The 19579-nt window shown below is 42.3% G+C and overlaps 1 protein-coding gene across 1 annotated transcript in view; it reads left to right on the top strand.

Moving 5' to 3' along the window:
• The window catches only part of MYLK4 (myosin light chain kinase family member 4), a 38302-nt gene that overhangs the window by 5863 nt on the left and 12860 nt on the right, over positions 1-19579 (top strand). The window contains 8 exon segments of the mRNA XM_038391377.2: positions 12269-12359; positions 12896-12935; positions 12937-13374; positions 14210-14350; positions 14352-14506; positions 16704-16809; positions 18112-18205; positions 19129-19238. Coding sequence (XP_038247305.1) covers positions 12269-12359; positions 12896-12935; positions 12937-13374; positions 14210-14350; positions 14352-14506; positions 16704-16809; positions 18112-18205; positions 19129-19238 — 1175 coding nt within the window.

Below are 19579 nucleotides of genomic sequence, written 5' to 3'. Positions count from 1 at the left end.
CCAGACTGTGTGTGTGTGGGGGGGCACCACTAGGACCCAGAGTGTAGAAAATTGTGTCTGATGCTGGTGCAGATGTATTTTCTCTGCTCGAGATGCACAGAGATGGTGGAGTGCTGTGCTGGAGGAAGGAGGGCACAAGAGACATGGCAGGCAGGAGAAAAGGTGAGGGAGAATAACAGAAAGCAGCGGGAGCTGCAGAGAGAGAGAGGAGGAGGAGCCTCTTATGTTCTCTCTAGCACCTCCCGGAGCCTGGACTGATTAACACCAGCTTCTCCGGGAGCTTCCTGTTTCCTGCTGCTTCTCTGAATTCACTTGAGGAGAACAGTCAGTCAACTGAAGTAATAGGAGCCATTAGGCCCTTAAGACGCTGATATCTTCCCTCACTCAGGCCTTGCTACCAGCCTGCTTATTTGTCCCATTCAGCTGAGGGTTGAGAGCCACTATAGCTGGCACAGAACAGCAGTCATGAGTGAAAGAAGATAACGCCCCTCTGGGCCAGCATTCAGAAAAAGAAAGCAAGCAAAGAAAGCTTTTCTATCTAAGCAGGCAGGAGCTCTCCTGAGATACATAGACACAAATGTTCATGGGGAGCCTTCCGGCCCCAGCGAGGATGTGAGTGGTGAGGAGATGCCTGATCTTCCATTTAGGCAGAGTGCAGATGACCTGGCAGCTACTGCAGCATCCATATCTCCATGGATGTAACCATGCACATTCCTGAAGAAAAGTGTAGATCCGAGAAGAGTGTGGTGGAGGCGCAAGAAACAGCTGCTGCTGAGTTTACTTCCTCAAGTCTAGATGATCCAGGATGGTGGACCCACTTGAGCAGTAGCCTGAGGGACTTCCTTGTATTGCATGGGCCACAGGAAGTGAAAAACTTCATGTTTCCCAAAGACAATGAAAATAGAAGTTTCCATCCAACACATTACTCAATTACCCAATGGTGACAAAGTGGAGAGGCCATAGCTTATGTACTCAAAAACCCAGAATGCTGCATACTGTTTTTGTTGCAAACTCTTCCAGTCTAAAGTTTCAGCCACATTGGGTTCTACAGGAACAAAGGACTGGAAAAAACCTGGCTAGAAATCTGGCATGCCATGAGAAGGCAGCAAATCACCAGAGAGCATACCACAGGTGGAAAGAGCTTGAGATGAGACTAAGGTTAAAGGCCACCATAGATGATCAGCATCAAGAGAAGATTGCATCAGAGTCTTTTTACTGGCAAAATGTTCTGAAAAGGCTCATTGCCATTGTGAGAATGCTTGCTACCCAAAACCTAGCATTGCATGGCACTTCAGATCAGCTGTATGTGCCAAACAATGGAAACTTCCTTAAAATTGTGGAGCTGATGGCCGAGTTTGATGCTGTACTCCAGGAGCATCTAAGAAGAGTCACCACCCAAGAAATGTACACACATCACTACCTTGGAAAAACCATTCAAAATGAGATCATACAGTTACTGGCAACAAAAGTCAAACAGAAGATTTTGGCAGATCTGAAGTCAGCAAGATATTACTCTGTTATTCTGGACTGCACACCTGACTTCAGCCATACAGAACAAATGACTTTAATGGTGTGTTTTGTAACAACAACAGAACCTAGTGAAAATGTCCCTGCAATGGTGACCGTCAGAGAGCATTTTCTAGAATTTATTGACATTGATGATACTACAGGAGCTGGTATGACAAATATGCTTCTTAAAAAGCTGGAAGATACATGAATTGCAATAGCTGACATGAGAAGTCAGAGCTACGATAATGGTGCCAACATGAGAGGAAAGAACAGAGAAGTGCAGACACGTGTCCGAGAGTTAAACCCTTGAGCTTTTCTTGTCCCATGCAGTTCTCATTCATTGAACTTGGTGGTCAGTGATGCATCATCAGCTTCTAGTGAGGCTGCTGATTTTTTCAATGTAATTCAAAGCATCTATGTATTTTTTTTTCTCTGTATCAATTCATCAATGGCAAATTTTGAAGCAACATCTGGGAACATCCTCTCTGACACTGAACCACTGAATGCCACACGGTGGGAAAGTCGAGTGGAGGCGAAAAAGCCTATCAAACACCAAATTGGGAAGATAAATGATGCCGTAGTTGCCATTATGGAGGATAATGCTATGACAGGAACTGTTCATGAGAGAACAGTGACAGAGGGAAATGGAATCACCAGAAACATACATAACTTCAAATTTCAGTGTGGCTTAGTGTTGTTTCAAGACATACTGTTTGAAATAAATGTTTTAAGCAAGAGATTCCAAGGTGTTGACCTTGATATATCTGGAGCAATGGAACAACTGGACAAAGCAAAGTCATACCTACAGTCTTACCGGTCAGATGAGGGATTTCAAAATGTTCTGAAGAGTGCACAGAAGTTGGCAGAGGAACTTCACACTGAAGCTATTTTCCCGTCCATTCAAGAATACAAGAGTCACCGAAGAAGAAGACATTTTGATTACGAGGCACGGGATAATCCCATAAGAGACCCCAAACAACAATACAAAATTGAATTCTTTAACCGGGTGCTAGATTGTGCAATACAGTCAGTTGAAGAACGTTTCATGCAGCTCAAGGAACACAGCAATATATTTGGGATGTTGTATGATATTCCAAAACTCCTCACTATACCTGAAGAAAACCTACACCAATAATGCAGGGCACTAGAGACAGTGTTGACACATGATGACATGTGTGATATTGATGCGAGTGATTTAGGTGATGAACTGAAAGCCCTTTCAAGATAAATTTCAGCAGGATCAACTCCAAAGGCTGTTCTGGAATACATGTGCACAAATAAGAGGACCACATTCTTTCCAAATGCTTTTGTTGCTCTGCACAAACTTCTAACACTTCCTGTAACAGTTGCCAGTGGAGAACGCAGCTTCTCCAAGCTGAAGTTAATAAAAATATGTCTACGCTCCACAATGACACAGGAGAGGCTGGTCGGCCTTGCAGCCATCTCAATAGAGTATGAGCTGGCCCAGACTGTGGACCTTCAGCAGGAAACAGTTCAAATCTTTGCAACCAAGAAGGCATGGAAAGCACCACTTTGATTATTCAAACAGATAAAAATGCCAGTGTTTACTCTGCAGACAAGAAAAGTTACATTTGCTGTTCAGGCATTTGAAAGTTAAATGTTCCTTAAAATTTTTGAACAAGGCATTGGAAGTTGTTAGTTCTCCTTTACTGGGGTAGGTAGCAGAGTAGAACAGGAAGAGGGCAGAACTGAGACCTTTCAAAGTTTTGGCCCAAGCAAGGGAGCATGGGGGTATCATTTGAGCTCCCCGCCTCAGGTGCCAAAATGTTGTGGGCCGGTTCTGAGATAGATCATGAGCTCATTTCTCTAGGTTTTTGTGATGCATCGCTGTGCAATAATTTATAGCACACTAAGAAAATGGACACCATTTTTGGGGTCCATTATGATTCTTCATCAAGCCTAGAATGACCTGAGATAAGAGGCAGCTGGGAACTGTGATGAAAGGAGACAGGTCATGTCAGGAGAGTGGGCAGGTGGGAAAGAGAGGGCTCCTGGAATTGAGGAGGTAGGGGCAGGATGGACTTGGGCTAGGCAAGAGTCTGATCTGCTCCCCCTGACAGGGGTGGGAAATCCTCCTTTTGCAGGTCAGCAGGTTTTAGAAATTGACCAGTTCTCAGATGACAGCCCACCTGGGAGTGAGCTAGTTCTGTATGTGTAATGTATAATACATTTGAATGTTTCGTTCAATATGTCCGTCTTTCTTTGGATTGTCAATGGAATTTCAGTTCATTGCTGGGTCTCTACCATCCCGTCTTTCAATGATGAGAGTAGTTTCTCTGAGTTAAATTAATTTGGTGTCATTCTGGCAACATCCCTCATCCTGCACAAACACACTACTGATGGGGAGCAAAGACTGGCTGCGCAGCAGCCTCAGTGGACCCTGGGGCCATTCCAAGTACATTCCATTCAGAGTTTTGTTGCCCTAATGATAAGATGCTGCAGGAAAAAGTGTGTCTACATAGGGAAAATAAAGAAATCCCAGATCTTTAAAAACAAACAAATAAAAAACCCCTTTGCTCATAAAATAAAGCGCGTTATTAGGGAGCCAGCCTGTGTGTGGAAATCCAGTTAAAAGGAATCATCAAAGATATAGGGGGTGGTTTTGAAGTCTGTAACCATTTGGAAAAGTCCCGACAGAAAGCTTTCCCCTAAAACAGCGCATGGAGAAGTCTGGACATATCTGCCATGCATGACAATACATGCTTGACTCAGATGAATCAGTAAAGCTGAGAAATGTCTTCTGACAAGGGCAGCTGCTTAATTGCTCTTGTAGCAAAAGATTGCCTGAGATGGTCTGATAGGTGAAACTCAATGTTATTTATACTATAGTAAGAAAATGGCCACTATTGCTTGGCCTTCAGGATGGATCTCTTCTTCTCCATCCTCTCCAACCTAAGCTGTGACAAAGTTGCAGTCCACAGGGGAAAATAAGCCCTTCTGTTGATAATGCTGGAGTATTGTACAGAGCACGTTCTTCATGATCTGATTTAGGTACACATGCAGCTGATGGGCCCATGTAAACAGTGATATACCGAGGTGTTTGTAATAAAGGTCTGACACACAGAAGTGATGATAATAGATTGGTTTTATTTCCTAGTCCCAGTCACCTGATATAGGTGAGGGTTACACATGGTTAATACACAGGTCATAGCAAAGATTCCAGTGGCTGCTGTTTCTGTACTATTGCATGTCCTCTGGAGCCATTAGAAGTATCTTCATCAACTACGTTTAAAATCCTCCTACAGATGACTGCTCTCTGAAATGATAGTGACTAGTGTTCATGGCGAAAATCAAAATGTTTAAAAGCAGTTCATTATCATTATTATTATTATTATTATTACAAACAAGTTGTGTTGTGCTTCTTTTAATATATCAGAGTGCATGTTACAGGCTACAGATGCAGATTGTGGGAATAAGGGAATAAGAGGGCATAAAGAACTCCTTTACTCCCATATGCAGGCTACTCACTTTGCTAGAGATCCTCCCTAGCAGAGGAGGGAAGGGAAGGGAGAAGAGCAGTTGCCACTGGATAGCTACTCCCTCTACCATACAGGTGGATGGGAAGTGGGTAGGCAGGAGCAAGAAGTGGACTGAGCCTTGGCTTCACTCATCACCCAACATAGCTGAGCCTGTGCATTGGCAGAGGTAAGCTGTGGAAGAAAAGGCTGGTTCAAAGGGAGCAAAGGGGAAGTAATGATTGAACTGTGACTCTCAGTCATAATTTGGTCCCAACCCCGCCCCTGGGGCAGTGTAGCTATGCACTACCCTTTATGAGGGCTGTCTTGCAAAGTGCCAATTCCACCCTGCATGTTTCTAAATTAGAGTTTCACAGTAAAATAGTCTTTATATATAGTATTTTAGAGCCAGCTGTTAGCTTTGTATGTTGAAAAATTTACTAAGAGCCCTCATTTTCCTTAGGCTGTCTTTGAGCTCCCCTCCTGATTGCTACCCTCCTTCTAGAGTTATTGGGGCTATATTTAGGCATGATTCCAACTGTGGTTTTAGCGTGACAGTATTAGAAGTGCACTGCACTGCTGATCTAATATCTTTAATAACAAGTGAGGAGCATCATTTTAGTCTTGATGGACTGCGATATATTTGTTTACTCATATATTTGTTGTTTCTATCCTCTTGATTTTTTGTTCTTTAAGCTTGAGTACAGTGAAGTGCATTCCAAGATTTCTTGGTATGTGATGGGTGGCTTGATGCACATTTCCTTGTAAATTCTTGGTATGTGATGGGTGGCTTGATGCAAATTTCCTAGTAAATTCTGTTGTTGTTGCCAAGTCATTTCAGGGCTGTTGGCCACATATGCATTCTCATGTATATCCTAGTATGGAATCATACGTTACATTCTTTGATGTAAATAGATGTTATGACTTGAAATTAGCATATACAGAATAATTATTTATTTGAGAGTGCACTCAGCACTATGAAGAACATGGAAGAGAGAAGATTTCTGCATCTAGGTGCTTACGGTCTTCACAGACAAGCAATAAATAATTATTCAGTTACACTGAGTGCTATCAGACATGAAAGCAGATTTACCATATGACAGTGGAGTGTGTGTGTTTTGTTTCATGTATATAATAAGTATCAGAATTTCATTCACTGGTCATTTAACGCTGCCTGTCTTTGCAGACAAAGAGTGCTTTGAGGAGGGAAATTGACGTGGAGAGAGTGGATTCCAGCTGTTCCAGGATAGGTAGAGAGTTATGGAGCCAAATACTTTCTCAGGAAAAGAAGTCATTACATATATTCTGATTCCAAAAGTTAGTATATTGAGGATTCAGTCACATACAACAAGTTGTTATATATAGAAATATGTACATGTAGAGAGTGGCCTACATACCGGTGCTTACGTAGCAAAATCCATGACATAGCACTGGGTGATAATGACTTGCTCAAGTACTCAGTGTCATCACCCAGATCAAGTAACTCAATCATGTCTATTCCTGGGCAATGTTCAGCTCTTACATAAAAGCTGGATAGCCAATCCTAATACTATATGAACTATCTTGGAGATCCCTAATACAGACACTAATGACGTCCATCTATTACTGTTATTAGGAAATATCTCCAACAGTTGGAGATGGGACACTAGCTGGGTAGCACTCTGAGTCACTACAGAGAATTCCTTCCAAGGTGTCTGGCTGGTGGGTCTTGCCCACATACTCAGGGTCTAACTGATCATCATATTTGGGGTTGAGAAGGAATTTTTCCCCAGATCAGATTGGCAGAGACCGTAGGGGGTTTCTCCTTCCTCTGCAGCATGGGACATGGGTCGCTTGCTGATTTGAACTAGAGTAAATGATGGACACTCTCTAATTTGAAGTCTGTAAGTCAAGATTTGAGGACTTCAGAAACTCAGCCAGAGGTTAGTCTCCATGTTTGTCATGGAGGTCATGGAAGTAACTGATTCTGTGACTTTCCGCAACCTCTGTGACTTCTGCAGCGGCCAATATGGCTGACCCCAGGGCCACCCAAGTAGCTGGCTCCAGGGCCAGCTGCTCAGGTGGCCCGGGGAACAGCCACACCAATTGCTGCTGGAGCAGCTCTGCAGCCGCTGCTGGAGCAGCCGCTGCTCAGGCAGTACCCGGGGCCAGCCGCACCAGCGACTGCTCAGGTGGTCCCCAGCTAAGTTCCCTGTAAGCTGTGCAGCAGCCTATTTAGTGCTGCGCAAGTGCTCAGGGAACCCGCCCGGCCGGGACCTGCCATGACCAGGGGAGGGGCACCCCTCCCCTGGCCTCAACTCAGCCCCAGGGGAAGTCTTCTCTCCCCGCTGTAGCCCCAGGGCAACCTGCACCCCAAACCCCTCATCCTCGGCCCCTCCCCACACTCAGCCAGAGCCCTCCCCCTCCCACATCCCAACCCACTGCCCCAGCCCTGAGCCCCTCATTCCCCCACCCCAGAGCCCGCACCCCTAGCCGGAGCCCTCACAGCCCTGCACCCCAACCCTCTGCCCCAGCTCTGAGCCCCCTCCCATATTCTGAACCCCTCAGCCCCATCACCGCCATATTGTTGCACATAAGAAAATTCATTCCACACATGAGTGGGAAAAATTAGAGGGCACAGTGGTCCCTGGGCAGCTGGCCACTGTCACAACTCACAGCAGTGGTCCCCGGGCGGCCTGAGCTGCTGGCCCCAGCCCAACCCTCCCAGCCCACCCCCCACAACCCCCTGCAGCAGAAGCCCCCTGGCTCCCCTCCAGCAATGGCTCCCCTAGATTTAGTCAGGGGTATGTGTAATATAAGTCATGGACAGGTCACAGCCGTGAATTTTGGTTTATTGACTGTGACCTGTCCATGACTTTCACTAAAAATACATGTGACTAAATTGTAGCCTTAGTAATAGGCCTACTACAGAAGTGAGTGGGTTAGGTTCTGTGGCCTGCAATATGCAAGAGGTCAGACTGGATGATCACGATCATCCCTTCTGACATCAAAGTCTATAAGCCTATGAATCAATGAATAGAAAATGTATTTTTGCATATGCAAATTTCTGTATATTACAACCTGTTGAATGGGATCAAACGAAATAGTGCCTTTTGGCATCAGAAGAAATGTGATGGAGTCACAAAGGAGATCTAACTAAAACCTTAGGGCTGCTTCATGAAGCCATTCATTATAAGGTTGCCTGCAGTGGGAAGAAAATCAAAGAGTTTTATTAGGTGAAGAAGAAAAGTTAAAAGTTAGATAGAAAAACATTCCAAAGTTACCTCTGGTGCAGTATAAAGAAAGAATTTAAGTACAGCACAGCTCATTAAAAAGGAGTCAGATGTTCATAAAAAGCATTACATTAATTTCTGACTGAATCTGAAATTGCCTTTAAAATACATATTTATATCTTTTATGATTGCTTTACGCCTAATTACTAAGTTTTTTTCGTCATGTAGTTTCTAATGCAACTCTGAATAGTTTCTGAAAATAGTCTTATGCATCAGTCCATACTGTAGGTTTATAAAGAGTCTTTATTCTGCTACCATGTATTCTGCTGTCCATCACAATGCTCTTACTCTGTCTGTGTTGCATGGAGTTGAACGGTGGATGTTGGAAGCACAAGTTTATGCCTGGAAATGTTTTTTTGTCTGCATAACCCCAACTTGTGTTCGCACACCCCTTTTTGCTTGTGCATATTTTAAGCACACAAATATAATCTTACTAATTCCCTTTGAGGCAATCCGGATAAAAATGAAAACAGCATTGAACGCTTTGTCCTCCTGTGTATGGGGGGAACAGGTGATGCTGTCAACCTCGTGTGCATATGAAATTCTTTTTTTTTAATTGTTTGCATAATTTTCCTGCCAGTCTGAGATGCTTTAGACTGTAGAAACCCAGACTAAGAAAATTGTTTCCTATAATTTTAGAAATTGTGAGAGAAAAAATCACCCAAATTAAAGGCTAAAACCTCCCTGTAAGGGTTTGGATTAAAGGGATCCTTAGAAGCACTCATAACAGCTCAGGAAGTAGTATCTCATGGGGCAAATAGGATCCGTAGGTATCCCTAGTACAGTAGCAATTAAATTTTGGGTATTGCAGAGGAATGAGTTGTGCCTTTAGGGTGACATTTTCAAAGGAGTCTAACGGAGTTAGATGTTCAGATCCTATTGCAATTCAAAGAGAATCGGTTGGCTAATTCCCTCTCCTTTGAAAATCCCACGGTTAAGGCATTGCTCTGCCTTGGGGTGCAAAGGAGTCAAACTCCCAAGAGGGACTTGTGCCTCAGAAAAGTGCAGGGCCTCCTGCAGCTCCCACAGAATACAGCCACTGGTCCTAGGGTTGCCAACTTTGTAATATTTAAAAACTGGGCACACCTGCTGGAATCTCCCCTACCCCGCCTCTTATCCCTGAGGCTCCTCCCCTGCCCCACCTCTTCCCCCAAGGCCCTGCCCCTGCCATTGCCCCTTGCCCCTGAGGCCCTGCTCCCCATTCGCTCCTCTTCCCCCCCTCCGTCTGTCATTCACTGCTTTTCCCCTCTCCCCCATCGCCTGCAGAGCCAGGATTGGGAGCTGCAACCGCCTGATGCAGGTAGGAGCTAGCCCTGGCTGAGTAGGGGCTGGCACGGGTGATGACTCACTGCCTTCCTTCCCTCCCCCCCCCCCCGGCCGCAGTAACCAGGTTTTGGGTGTCCAATAAGTAGATCTGACTGTCAGGTCCCCTTTTCAACTGGACTTTCCAGTCGAAAACCAGACACCTGGCCACCCTAACTGGTCCATCCTTTTTGAAGGACACTCCACCTACTCCCCCGGTCCCAGCCAGCTCTACAGGAGCCAAGCACAATCTGGCCCTTTGAGAAAAAGCAATGCCTGAAAGTTCATATTTTTACCCCTAAGCTAAGATTTGACAAGTCAAACACGAGGCACAATCTACCTGTAATAGCAAAAACCTCAAGTATACAGCTTAACTTCCCGTATTACTATGGGTACTCTCTGTCATACTTCCAGTCTTGGCATTAATTGTACTTCATCCTAGTGGCCTTAAACGTGCCACTTATTGGTCACAAACAACCGATACTTACTGAATCTGAAGGATGCAAGTAAATGCTTCAACCTATTTCATTTTGTACCAGCTGTATTAGTTTTTTTCACTTAAATGAGCATGAGCTCCTCAACCCCTGCTAAAATATAAGCGTTCCAAAACTATGTTTGAATAAATACTGTAGTGATTTATGGAGCTATCAAGCAGTTGCAGATACTCAGCATCATCCAAATCTACCAGGCAGATTTTCAAAAGCTGCCTTCCATTTTTCACACCTGCAGACTGCAAGAATATTTAGTGAGAAAGCACTGTATACCTGCAATTATTTTTGGATGCAGAAAAATGAAATTTGGCTCCATGTACAAAAGTTCTTGAAGTCCACTTGCATGGTTATTTGCCCAGCTGATTATATTTGATTATAGTCAGTGTCCTCATCAACATTGCTGGGAGGGCATACTTACAGGAATCAGAGTGCATTAGTCATTGCATTAACTTCAAGGTCTAAGGTTTTTCCCTACCTCTTTTAGCATTTTTCATTGCAGAGCGGAAAACGAAAGCAAGCAATGACCAATTCTTTATGATCACTTCAGAATTTAGATTCATGGAGCATTCTTAGATTTAGGTTCATTGAGCATCTTAGCTGACAAGGCTCTAGCTTGTTTTTTGAGGGGAGTTATGTGCTCATATATAGCTTCATGTTATAGCTTGAATGCTGCTAGGAACAACTGTATTCAAAACAGTTGCCAGTCACAGTTCTTACAGCACAGATTCCTTGTCTGTTATGGATAGGGATTTTTTGTAATAGCCAGGCTAGCTGTAGATGCAAACTCTGTATCTCACCATTTCCAACTCCTTTCATACAATTTTTTTTATTATTGCTCTTTGTTTCCTGTCAAGTTCAGTATGCTTTTTAGATACAGTAGCTTTAGAGAGTACATGTAGTTTTCATTTGATTCCTGTTATCTGCATAGTTCTATTTAGTTTTGTATATAAAAAAAATCCTATAAAGAAGCTACCAGGGAGTATATATAGTTCTGACATCAAGTCATGCTCATTTGACTCCCATGAGTAGGATTACTTGCATGAATAAGGCAAGTGGTCCGGTATACTCAGCAAAAATAGGTATCAAGCTATTTTAGTGGATGATTCAAAGAGAAAGAGTCAGAATAACACCCTAATCTGGAAGAAATCCTTCTGAAAGTTATTTGGAAATATCTAATTATTTACACCTTTTGGACCCATTTCTATGATCAATAATATATACATTTCATTTTTACTATGAAGAGGTTAGAAGGGAGCTAGAGAAAAATGGAATATTGATGAATCATTTATGTCACAGATCGTAATGTTACCATTTTACTAATACATTAAGAATGTTTAAAGAAAAAGACCATGAACAAATTCCATAGATATATTATTACATAGCTGTAAATCTAACAATAATAGTTAAGTTTTATGGGATGTCTGTTCAGTACAAAAGTCCTCTAGATGTCAGTATAACATTGTAGAATATAGACATAGTAGGCTACAAAGCTAAGATTAGGGTTTTATATCCTTTGATTCCTGGTAACTGTTTTATCAACTTGCAATAAATTATTAAAAATGCTGTTACCAGATGTTGTATGTAGTGTATTTATAGCCATGTTAGTCCGAGGATACTAGCGAGACAAGGTGGGTGTGGTAATATCTTTTATTGGACCAACTTCTGTTGGTGAGAGAAACAAGCTTTCGAGCCACACAGAGCTCTTCTTCGTGACTGTTGAAGAAGACCTGAAGAAGAGCTCTGTGGCTTGGAAGCTTGTCTCTCTCATCTACAGAAGTTACCAGATGTTGTTTAACAGCACAAATCTATTTAAAATCTATCAGTAAGACTATTACTGAATATTTTACCAGCACAATAAATATTAACTTTGTTTTAGACTAACCAACCTAATTTTTAAAAGCTGGTAAATTATTTTTCTTGTAGATTATTTGTCAGCCCATGAGGCTTGATTCTGATTTTTTCTATGCTATTTTTACATTAGTGTAACTCCATTGATTTCAATTCAGTGAGTTACTCCTGATTTACATTGGTACAATCAGAATCAGGTCAATGGCACCTAAAACTGAGATACATCATGTCAATAACACTTAAAGGTAGATTTTGAATTAATTCATGCAAAATGTTTGGTTTGGTTCAAAAGAGAGAATGCAGTTTTGCAAATAACAGTGCAATATGAATGCTGTGCACAGTGACAAATGTATTGCTTGCATTCCTACAGGCCATTGGGGATCAGAAAGAAAAGGAGAAGTCATGTTTAAGTGCGAAAGAAACAAAGTCTATAAAAAAGAAGAAACCACCTGATTCCACAGGTTAGAGCTTTCACTTTATATAGTGTCTAAGGGCCCCGTTGTGGAACCCTTACTTACTCAGACAGGTAAGCACTTACTCATATGAGTAGTCTGGCTGAAATCATTGGGGCTAATCTTATGAACAAGTGCTCACCAACATGAGAAAGGGTTGCCCAATTGGCACCTAGACACTGAAGGTTTATTTACTCTATTACCTTCAGTGCATTATGTGTTACCTTGCCTTTGTACATGGTCATAAACTTTCCAAGAAGGTGCTTTTGCTTGAATATTTTATTAAACTAGACTTAGTTCACCATGAGTTTAAGTAAGAAAAATATCTGAAAGGGCTACATCTGAAGGCAAGAATCTGTACATGTTTTATGTAATGGGTTTTTAAAAAAATTATACTTTGCATGACCATTCACTATGCTTAGAAACCATTTCCATTGACCTTGGAAAGTGGAGGAGAGAAAAGCAGGTGCTCATTCAGTAAGTAATGGAATCAGGTAATTACGTAAGTCTTAGTTAATATGCTTGGTATTCTCTGATTATTCCAGAGGGAGCTAACCAGGCAACCAGTCCTGGCCCTCACAAGAAAGGTCCATAGGCTCAATAAGGAAAATATTGAAAAGGCAAGTGCTTTTTTGGTTCAAAGGAGTTCTCCCAAATCTCAAGGGCCAAAGGACAAGGAAGAGGATTTAGCTTTGAAAAGCCAGAAGGAACACACAAAGAGCTCCGTTCAAACATCCTTCAGTACAGGAAAGAGCCAAGGAGCAGAGGTTTCTGTTGATGATGATAGCCAAAGGATAACAGGGCAAGATGAAGAGAAGGAAAGTGAATCCCTGGACGGTGTGAAGAGGGCTGGTGGACAGCAAGTTCCTGAAGAAGAAAGGCTAGAGGAGGAAGAAGAAGAGGATGATGCTGGTCACTGTGGAGAAGAGGAGGAAGAATCAGCAACTGCATCCCAAAATGAACATGAGGCAGAGGATGATGAGGGTCCAACAGAAAGCCAGGGACAAGATGCACAGCTTCAAAGGTAAGATTTAAAACCCAAAGCATACATTAGCCTATTCTTAAAGACCCATGTTCCAGAAAGCCATTTATTTCAAGCATTAAATCAAGTAAGTATATTAGCAATATTTATTTGGGAGCTATGTCATAAATCCAGCCCAATATCCAAACGAAAGCGGGTTTAACAGACTGTCTTTGTCTCCAAATTAACAACCTGCCACACATGGCAAAATCAGTACTGTCTTACATGTTTGCCATTTGCTCAGAAAGAAGGTCTGGAACAAAGAAAGGGCAGCTGGATATTCAACAGTTCTTCATCTTTGAGAAGCATCCTCCCCTTCTGTGTCATGTTTATGTTCCACACCATGTAATCTGTGGCCAAAGTAAGGTCAGAATAGAAAGTGTACTGGTTTCGAATTGCACTGCAATATCTAATAATACAAGTGATAACATAAAACTGTGACACTTGCCCAGGGAACTAAATTGATAAGCTCGTTTGCTGTAATTCTTTCTGTGCTGCATTATTTATAGACCTTCAGAGATAAGTGGTTCAAGCTCTCAAGGATCTTTGTAAACAAAGAGAGTTCTCCCACTACTTTAAAGATGTGGTTGATAGTCATATATGAAATCAGCAGAATTCAGGCCGTTGTTTCAGAAATAGGAAATTTTCTGCTGTCAGGATTATTTTATTCTACAAAAAGAAGTTTACCCTACTTAGTTACCATTATTGCTTTACACAATAAAGCAAAAATAAATAAATGTTATTTAAATGCAGCGTGCCCCTGGAATTTCTCACCTTTAGTTCTATGTTCATTCTGCTTTAAGTTTATACCAATGTAATACAATGCTTTGTCTTGCAGGTGTAAAGGCAGTGAAAAAGGCACAGGAAGCAAACCATCAGGGACGTTCTCCCAGAACCCTGAGCAGACCTGCCAGCTTGAGCATAGAGTCAGCAGTAAGTGTCGAGTGAATGATGAAGGTCTAATCAAAGGTGACAACAAAAAGGGTAGACGCAGAGAGTGCTGGTGACAAATGTAAACGTAAAGAGGCCATTAAACCAAATACTCCACAAGACAAACCAAAGGCAGCTGATTCCACTGGTTCAGAGAGTGATAATCAAGCAGAGGCATCTATAGAAGATTTGTTGACTGTAATTGGTAGGAAATAGCTTTTGCTTAAAAAAAAGGCATAAGTATCGTAACTATGAGCAAAACCATTTGTTCATAGGGGCCAGAGGCCTAGTTGATGCAAATCGGTGTCACTCCATTTACTTCAGTAGAGTTATGTTAATTTTTTATCAGCTGAGGATCTGATCTGACCTTTGTTTTTAGAGTATTCTGTTCTGAGAGTTGGAAAGTATAAAGTATCTTGGGGAAATCTGGCTGAAAGCAGTTGATATCGCAGGTCAGACTAGAGGCTTGTACTGGTCCTTTCAGGCCTTAACAGTTATGAGGTTAACATTTTTTAGCCCAGAAATGGCAATGTTTTGTGGGTCTTTCACTCTCTCTTGGAAACCTGTTTTCTCATGTTGTTATAAGTTATACACTGGAAGTTTTCTGCTCTTCAGGGTCAAATCCTTGCTCAAGAGGAAGATAACTTTTTTGCATGTTATATACAACATGTAACATACAAAGGCCCAAGTTTAAAGTCTGCAGTTCAACCCCTGCAGAATCCAAAGTAGGTGGCAGAATTCCAGGAGCCCTAGCTTTCTACAATTCCTTGACCATGAACTAACTCACTGGCCATGTAAGTTATTAACACATTTAAAAAATCTGGGTACACAGCTGGTGTCCTGGAAAAATGGACATGCTCTGTGAATAAGGACAATCCAATCTTACATTAATGACCAGAGGATTCCTGCCAACTATATGCTGTCATGGGATTTCTTTTTTTATCATTTTCACTGAAGTAATGAATGGTTTTAAAATTGCTCAAAAAGTTCCACACGCAAGACAGCCAGCATTCCAAACCAAAGAGATCATATAGAAACATTACCATTCTAGCCCTTCTTTCCCTTGGTAGAAATGTTTGTCACCTTGGTCAGCCAAAGGTCATTCTGAGGAATATAAATCAATTGACAAACAATGTGGGCATAAAACAAAAATCTTATCACCCCACAAAAATCTAAACCCAAATTTAGGGGCTAAGGGCTTGTCTACAATAGGGATTTTTGCATCAGTCAGGCTGCATGGTCCAGTGGATAGAGCACTGGAATGCAACTCAGGTGACCTGGGTTTATGACCTACAGCAAGTGATTTCACCTTTGTGCCTCTCCTTCACCTTTCAGCCTTCTGTCTGCCTTCTCTATTTAGACTGTAAGCTCTTTGGGGCAGGAGCTTATGATGTGTATGTACAGTGCCTACCACTACTGGAACCTCTAGATGCCACAGGGTAGATTTGCATCTACGTAGCTATGCCAGTGCAAACTCCCTAATGTAGATAAGCCCTAAACCTGGCCTTTAAGAACAATAGCCATGCAAGGGACAATGAAAAGCTGTACTGTTGAAGTGATAGAGGCTAGAGGCTTTCTGCATTGGGTATGCAGAGGCAGATAAATCGCCTAGGTGGGGCTAGAGGAGAGCACACTGAACAATGGCTCTTACTACTCCTTTAAAAAGTTGCATGTTGGTAACCTGTGGGCACTAGTAAGTATGTGAGTGAAAACATGGTGATGCCCCCAATACACTTGTTCATGCCCCATTGTGAGTATGAAGTAATGCTGGCCAGCTATCTGCCCTTACCTGACTTGTGCGCCCAGTGTGCTGACACATGAATTCTTGGTGCCTCCTGGATGGGGAATGTCTGCAGTGGGGTGGAACAAATATAGTTGGTGCAGAATTTGGCAGTACGTTAGCAGAATGAATGATGCCTCGCTAAAGAGGAAATTCTCCTAGGCAGGAACGGGTATAGGACGGAGGCCGCAAAGGCAACAGAACCACGGTAGGAAGGTGCAACGTGTGGACTGCACAGTGGCCTTTTCAGCGGGCTCGTAGAAGAATGACTTTGAGAAGGAGCACAAGGATAGCCACTGGGTCCAGTTCTATGAGGATCCACTGGCCAAAACCTAGGTACTGCAGTATCATCGATGGAATACTCTGTGCCCTAACGGTAAGGGTGGGCTCATTTTCTTCTTGTCCCTTGGATAGCCCCCTTACAAACATCACATTTACTCAGGCTGTGCTCAGGGAATAGGATTTGTCCCTAAGTCCTAAAGAGACGCCCCCGTGAATAAAACTTGCCGCCTGGTCATTAAATCCGTAGATTGTTTTATTTATTAGGAAACAGGGTTTAATGTAAGTAATAAATGGTGCATGTGGGTACTAACATGCCAGCTCTCTGTTTTGTCTTTTGTAGATGATGGCCCTGCTCCTCCAGCACCATTTGATCACCGGATTGTCTCAGCAAAAAAGGCCGTGGTCAACAGTTTTTATGAAGTCAACCGGAATGAAGTTCTGGGAGGGTAAGTGGAGCTAACACTGTCAACACAAAAATGAGCTTTCTTGAGTCACTAGGAAAAGATAGCAAATAGCCTTGTAATGTAGGGTTATGTTACAGTTGAATGGAAGCAGCGTGCCTTGCTAAAGCCTAGCTCACAAAAGTGCCATCTAATTGTAAATTGGAGATGGACTAAAATCAGCAGGCTGATATTTTTGTGGAGGTTTTCGTGGCTTCATGCTTTGGTTTATATTTGGTATGTGAACAATTTCCTGAGGTTGCAGCATCAGTGCCAGATGGGGATTATAGTGCATTCCAACACAGAGTTTTATCATAGGCATTCCCAGGCAGGCCACCACTTGCAAGAACACTGTAGAAGACCATGATACCACGGGCGGGGCACCTCTGTGACAGTTCAGGTAGGGCTCTTGAGCCCTCTCCCTCCCTTGTTTGTAAGAAGCTTTACAAATTACTGTTATTGCCTTTAGTCCCAGAACTACAAGACCAAAGCCTCAGTCCACTGTTCTTGGAAGAAGGTAGCAGGGGAGGCAGGGAAGGGACACAGTTGTGAAATTTTGCAAAATATTTTGGTTTTATGACATTTTGTGGAAACAAAATTATAGCTGTGATAGTGCCTAAGTGACAGCCTAGTAGGCTCCATAGTCTGGACTGCTGTTTTGTAGTTACACTGAAAAAAATGCTATTGTATGCTTTAGCAATGGTCCAGATCACTACAGCCTACCATAATGACAGTGTGGTGTTCGTGACTATTCACTATATTCTATTAGAAAAGCAGGTGCTGAACTTGAACAGTAGTTTATTCTGCTCATCTAAGTTGCCTCCCAATAAGAGGAAGTATCTGAAGATGATGTAGCAGGAGCATGTATCATATTTTGTTAAGAGAATTTTCAAAAGGAAAAGAACTAAGAATGTATTAAACAGATTGGGTATAGTGTAGTTATGGCAAGGTTGTAACCCTCTTGCCCTAACCACAAATAGTCCCAATGGCTTCACTGGGAGTACTCATGTGACTAAGCGGGTCATAAACTGGCTTTCATTAATCAGTGAATATTAGTGAATCAAATAATGGATAGAGTAATAGCAATCAAAACTGAGTGTGATTTTGATGTACCTAAACGTATGGTAATAGGTGTTATTTGTGGACTAGAATAGCATTCCAAAGACTCAAATGCAGCAAGATATGTACATCAGGATTTGCCAATGCAGGATATAGAATAATCTGAAGTGTCTAAAATCCAGACTCCATGCTGGATTCCTCTCTCATTGTCAACCCCATATGGTGAGGGTTTTTTTCTTTTCCCCTTAGAGGGCGATTTGGTCAGGTGCACAAATGTGAAGAAAAAGCAACAGGTCTCAAGTTAGCAGCAAAAATTATAAAAGCCAGAGGTGCTAAAGAAAAGGTAAGCATAGGCTGCATGGCCCCCATGCCATCAATACCACATGACCAGTCGGGTAATAGCTGGTTTGTAGATTCTTTTCCCTTCCCCTCCAGGACTGCAACCAGCTCATCAACCTCCTTTCAGTTTTTTCATTTTTTTTATTTTTTAATTTTCACTTTTCCAACTTTTTCTCACATCTTTTCATTTCTTCCCCTTTTTTTCTCCTTTGTTAATTTTTTTTTTTTACAGTTTCTTAGTGAAAATGTTTGTCGACTTTTGACTTTGCATGTGTTCTCTGGTGTGCATTGCACACTCTACTGCAATTAATTGATTTCATCTTGTTGGACTTGGTAGCAAGGATGTTCTGGGCTCCAGTCACCAATGCATAAGAGTGGAGGGGGATTTGTCTGGCCATTCTGCAAACCTCAGGGCACTTCCCCCACTTTCATTTAATGAGGAAAATCAAGCAGGCGTTATTGTGTGGCAGCTGTGTCATTATTAGTGCCTGCCTTTCTCCATTTTCCCCATCAGTCCGACCTCACTGCCACCAAAGCCAAGAGAAAAGGAGTACTTGTGGCACCTTAGAGACTAACAGATTTATTTGAGCATAAGCTTTCGTGAGCTACAGCTCACTTCATCGGCTGCTTCTCATTATCACTGAATGTCACATCGCCATATATGGCCTGTGCTTTACAGGAGGTCAGACCAAATGATCTAATGGTCCCTTCTGACCTTAAACATGGATGAATATTCCTGTTGCCCCAACAGCCATCAACGGAAAATGCTGGGATTAGTGGGCAGAGGTGAGCATGTGGGAAAGATGAATTTACCCATGCCCCCCAATTCAAGCACTGACCCTATCCCACTGTGTTAGGTGGGATATAAAAGTATAATAAAAGTATAATATTCCTATAAAAGTATAATATTCCTTACTCTTTTCACAGGAAGAAGTAAAGAATGAAATCAATGTCATGAACCAGTTGAACCACGTGAACCTTATCCAGCTGTATGATGCCTTTGAATCCAAAAACGACATTGTTCTGGTCATGGAATAGTACGTATATCCTCTCCTTCCCTTTTTTGCTCTTCCCTCTTTTCCTGAGGGTGCAGCATTCCATGTCCATTTCTCCTGAAACTAGAGGTGGAGCTTCTCAGGGGTGAAAAAAGCATATGAAAAAGTTTGAGTCACAGAAAACCATATTGAAAGAAAGAGTTTTCCTGAGTAGTCGTTCATAAACCTTGTTCAATACTGTCATGATGATTTGAGGCACCGTACTCGTTACACCATCACTCAAACTCCACAGAGAGAGAGAGAGAGAGAGAGAGAGAGAGTGCTTTAGATGAGTGAGCCACGGGATGTAGTTCTCTGTAATTTCCTTTAGGTGGTGTTGTGTG

The sequence above is a fragment of the Dermochelys coriacea genome, chromosome 2 (genome assembly GCF_009764565.3).
Source record: "Dermochelys coriacea isolate rDerCor1 chromosome 2, rDerCor1.pri.v4, whole genome shotgun sequence".
Classification (NCBI taxonomy): Eukaryota; Metazoa; Chordata; order Testudines; family Dermochelyidae; genus Dermochelys; species Dermochelys coriacea.
The sequence above is the reverse complement of the archived record's forward strand: the minus strand, read 5'-3'. Positions and strand labels throughout refer to the sequence as shown.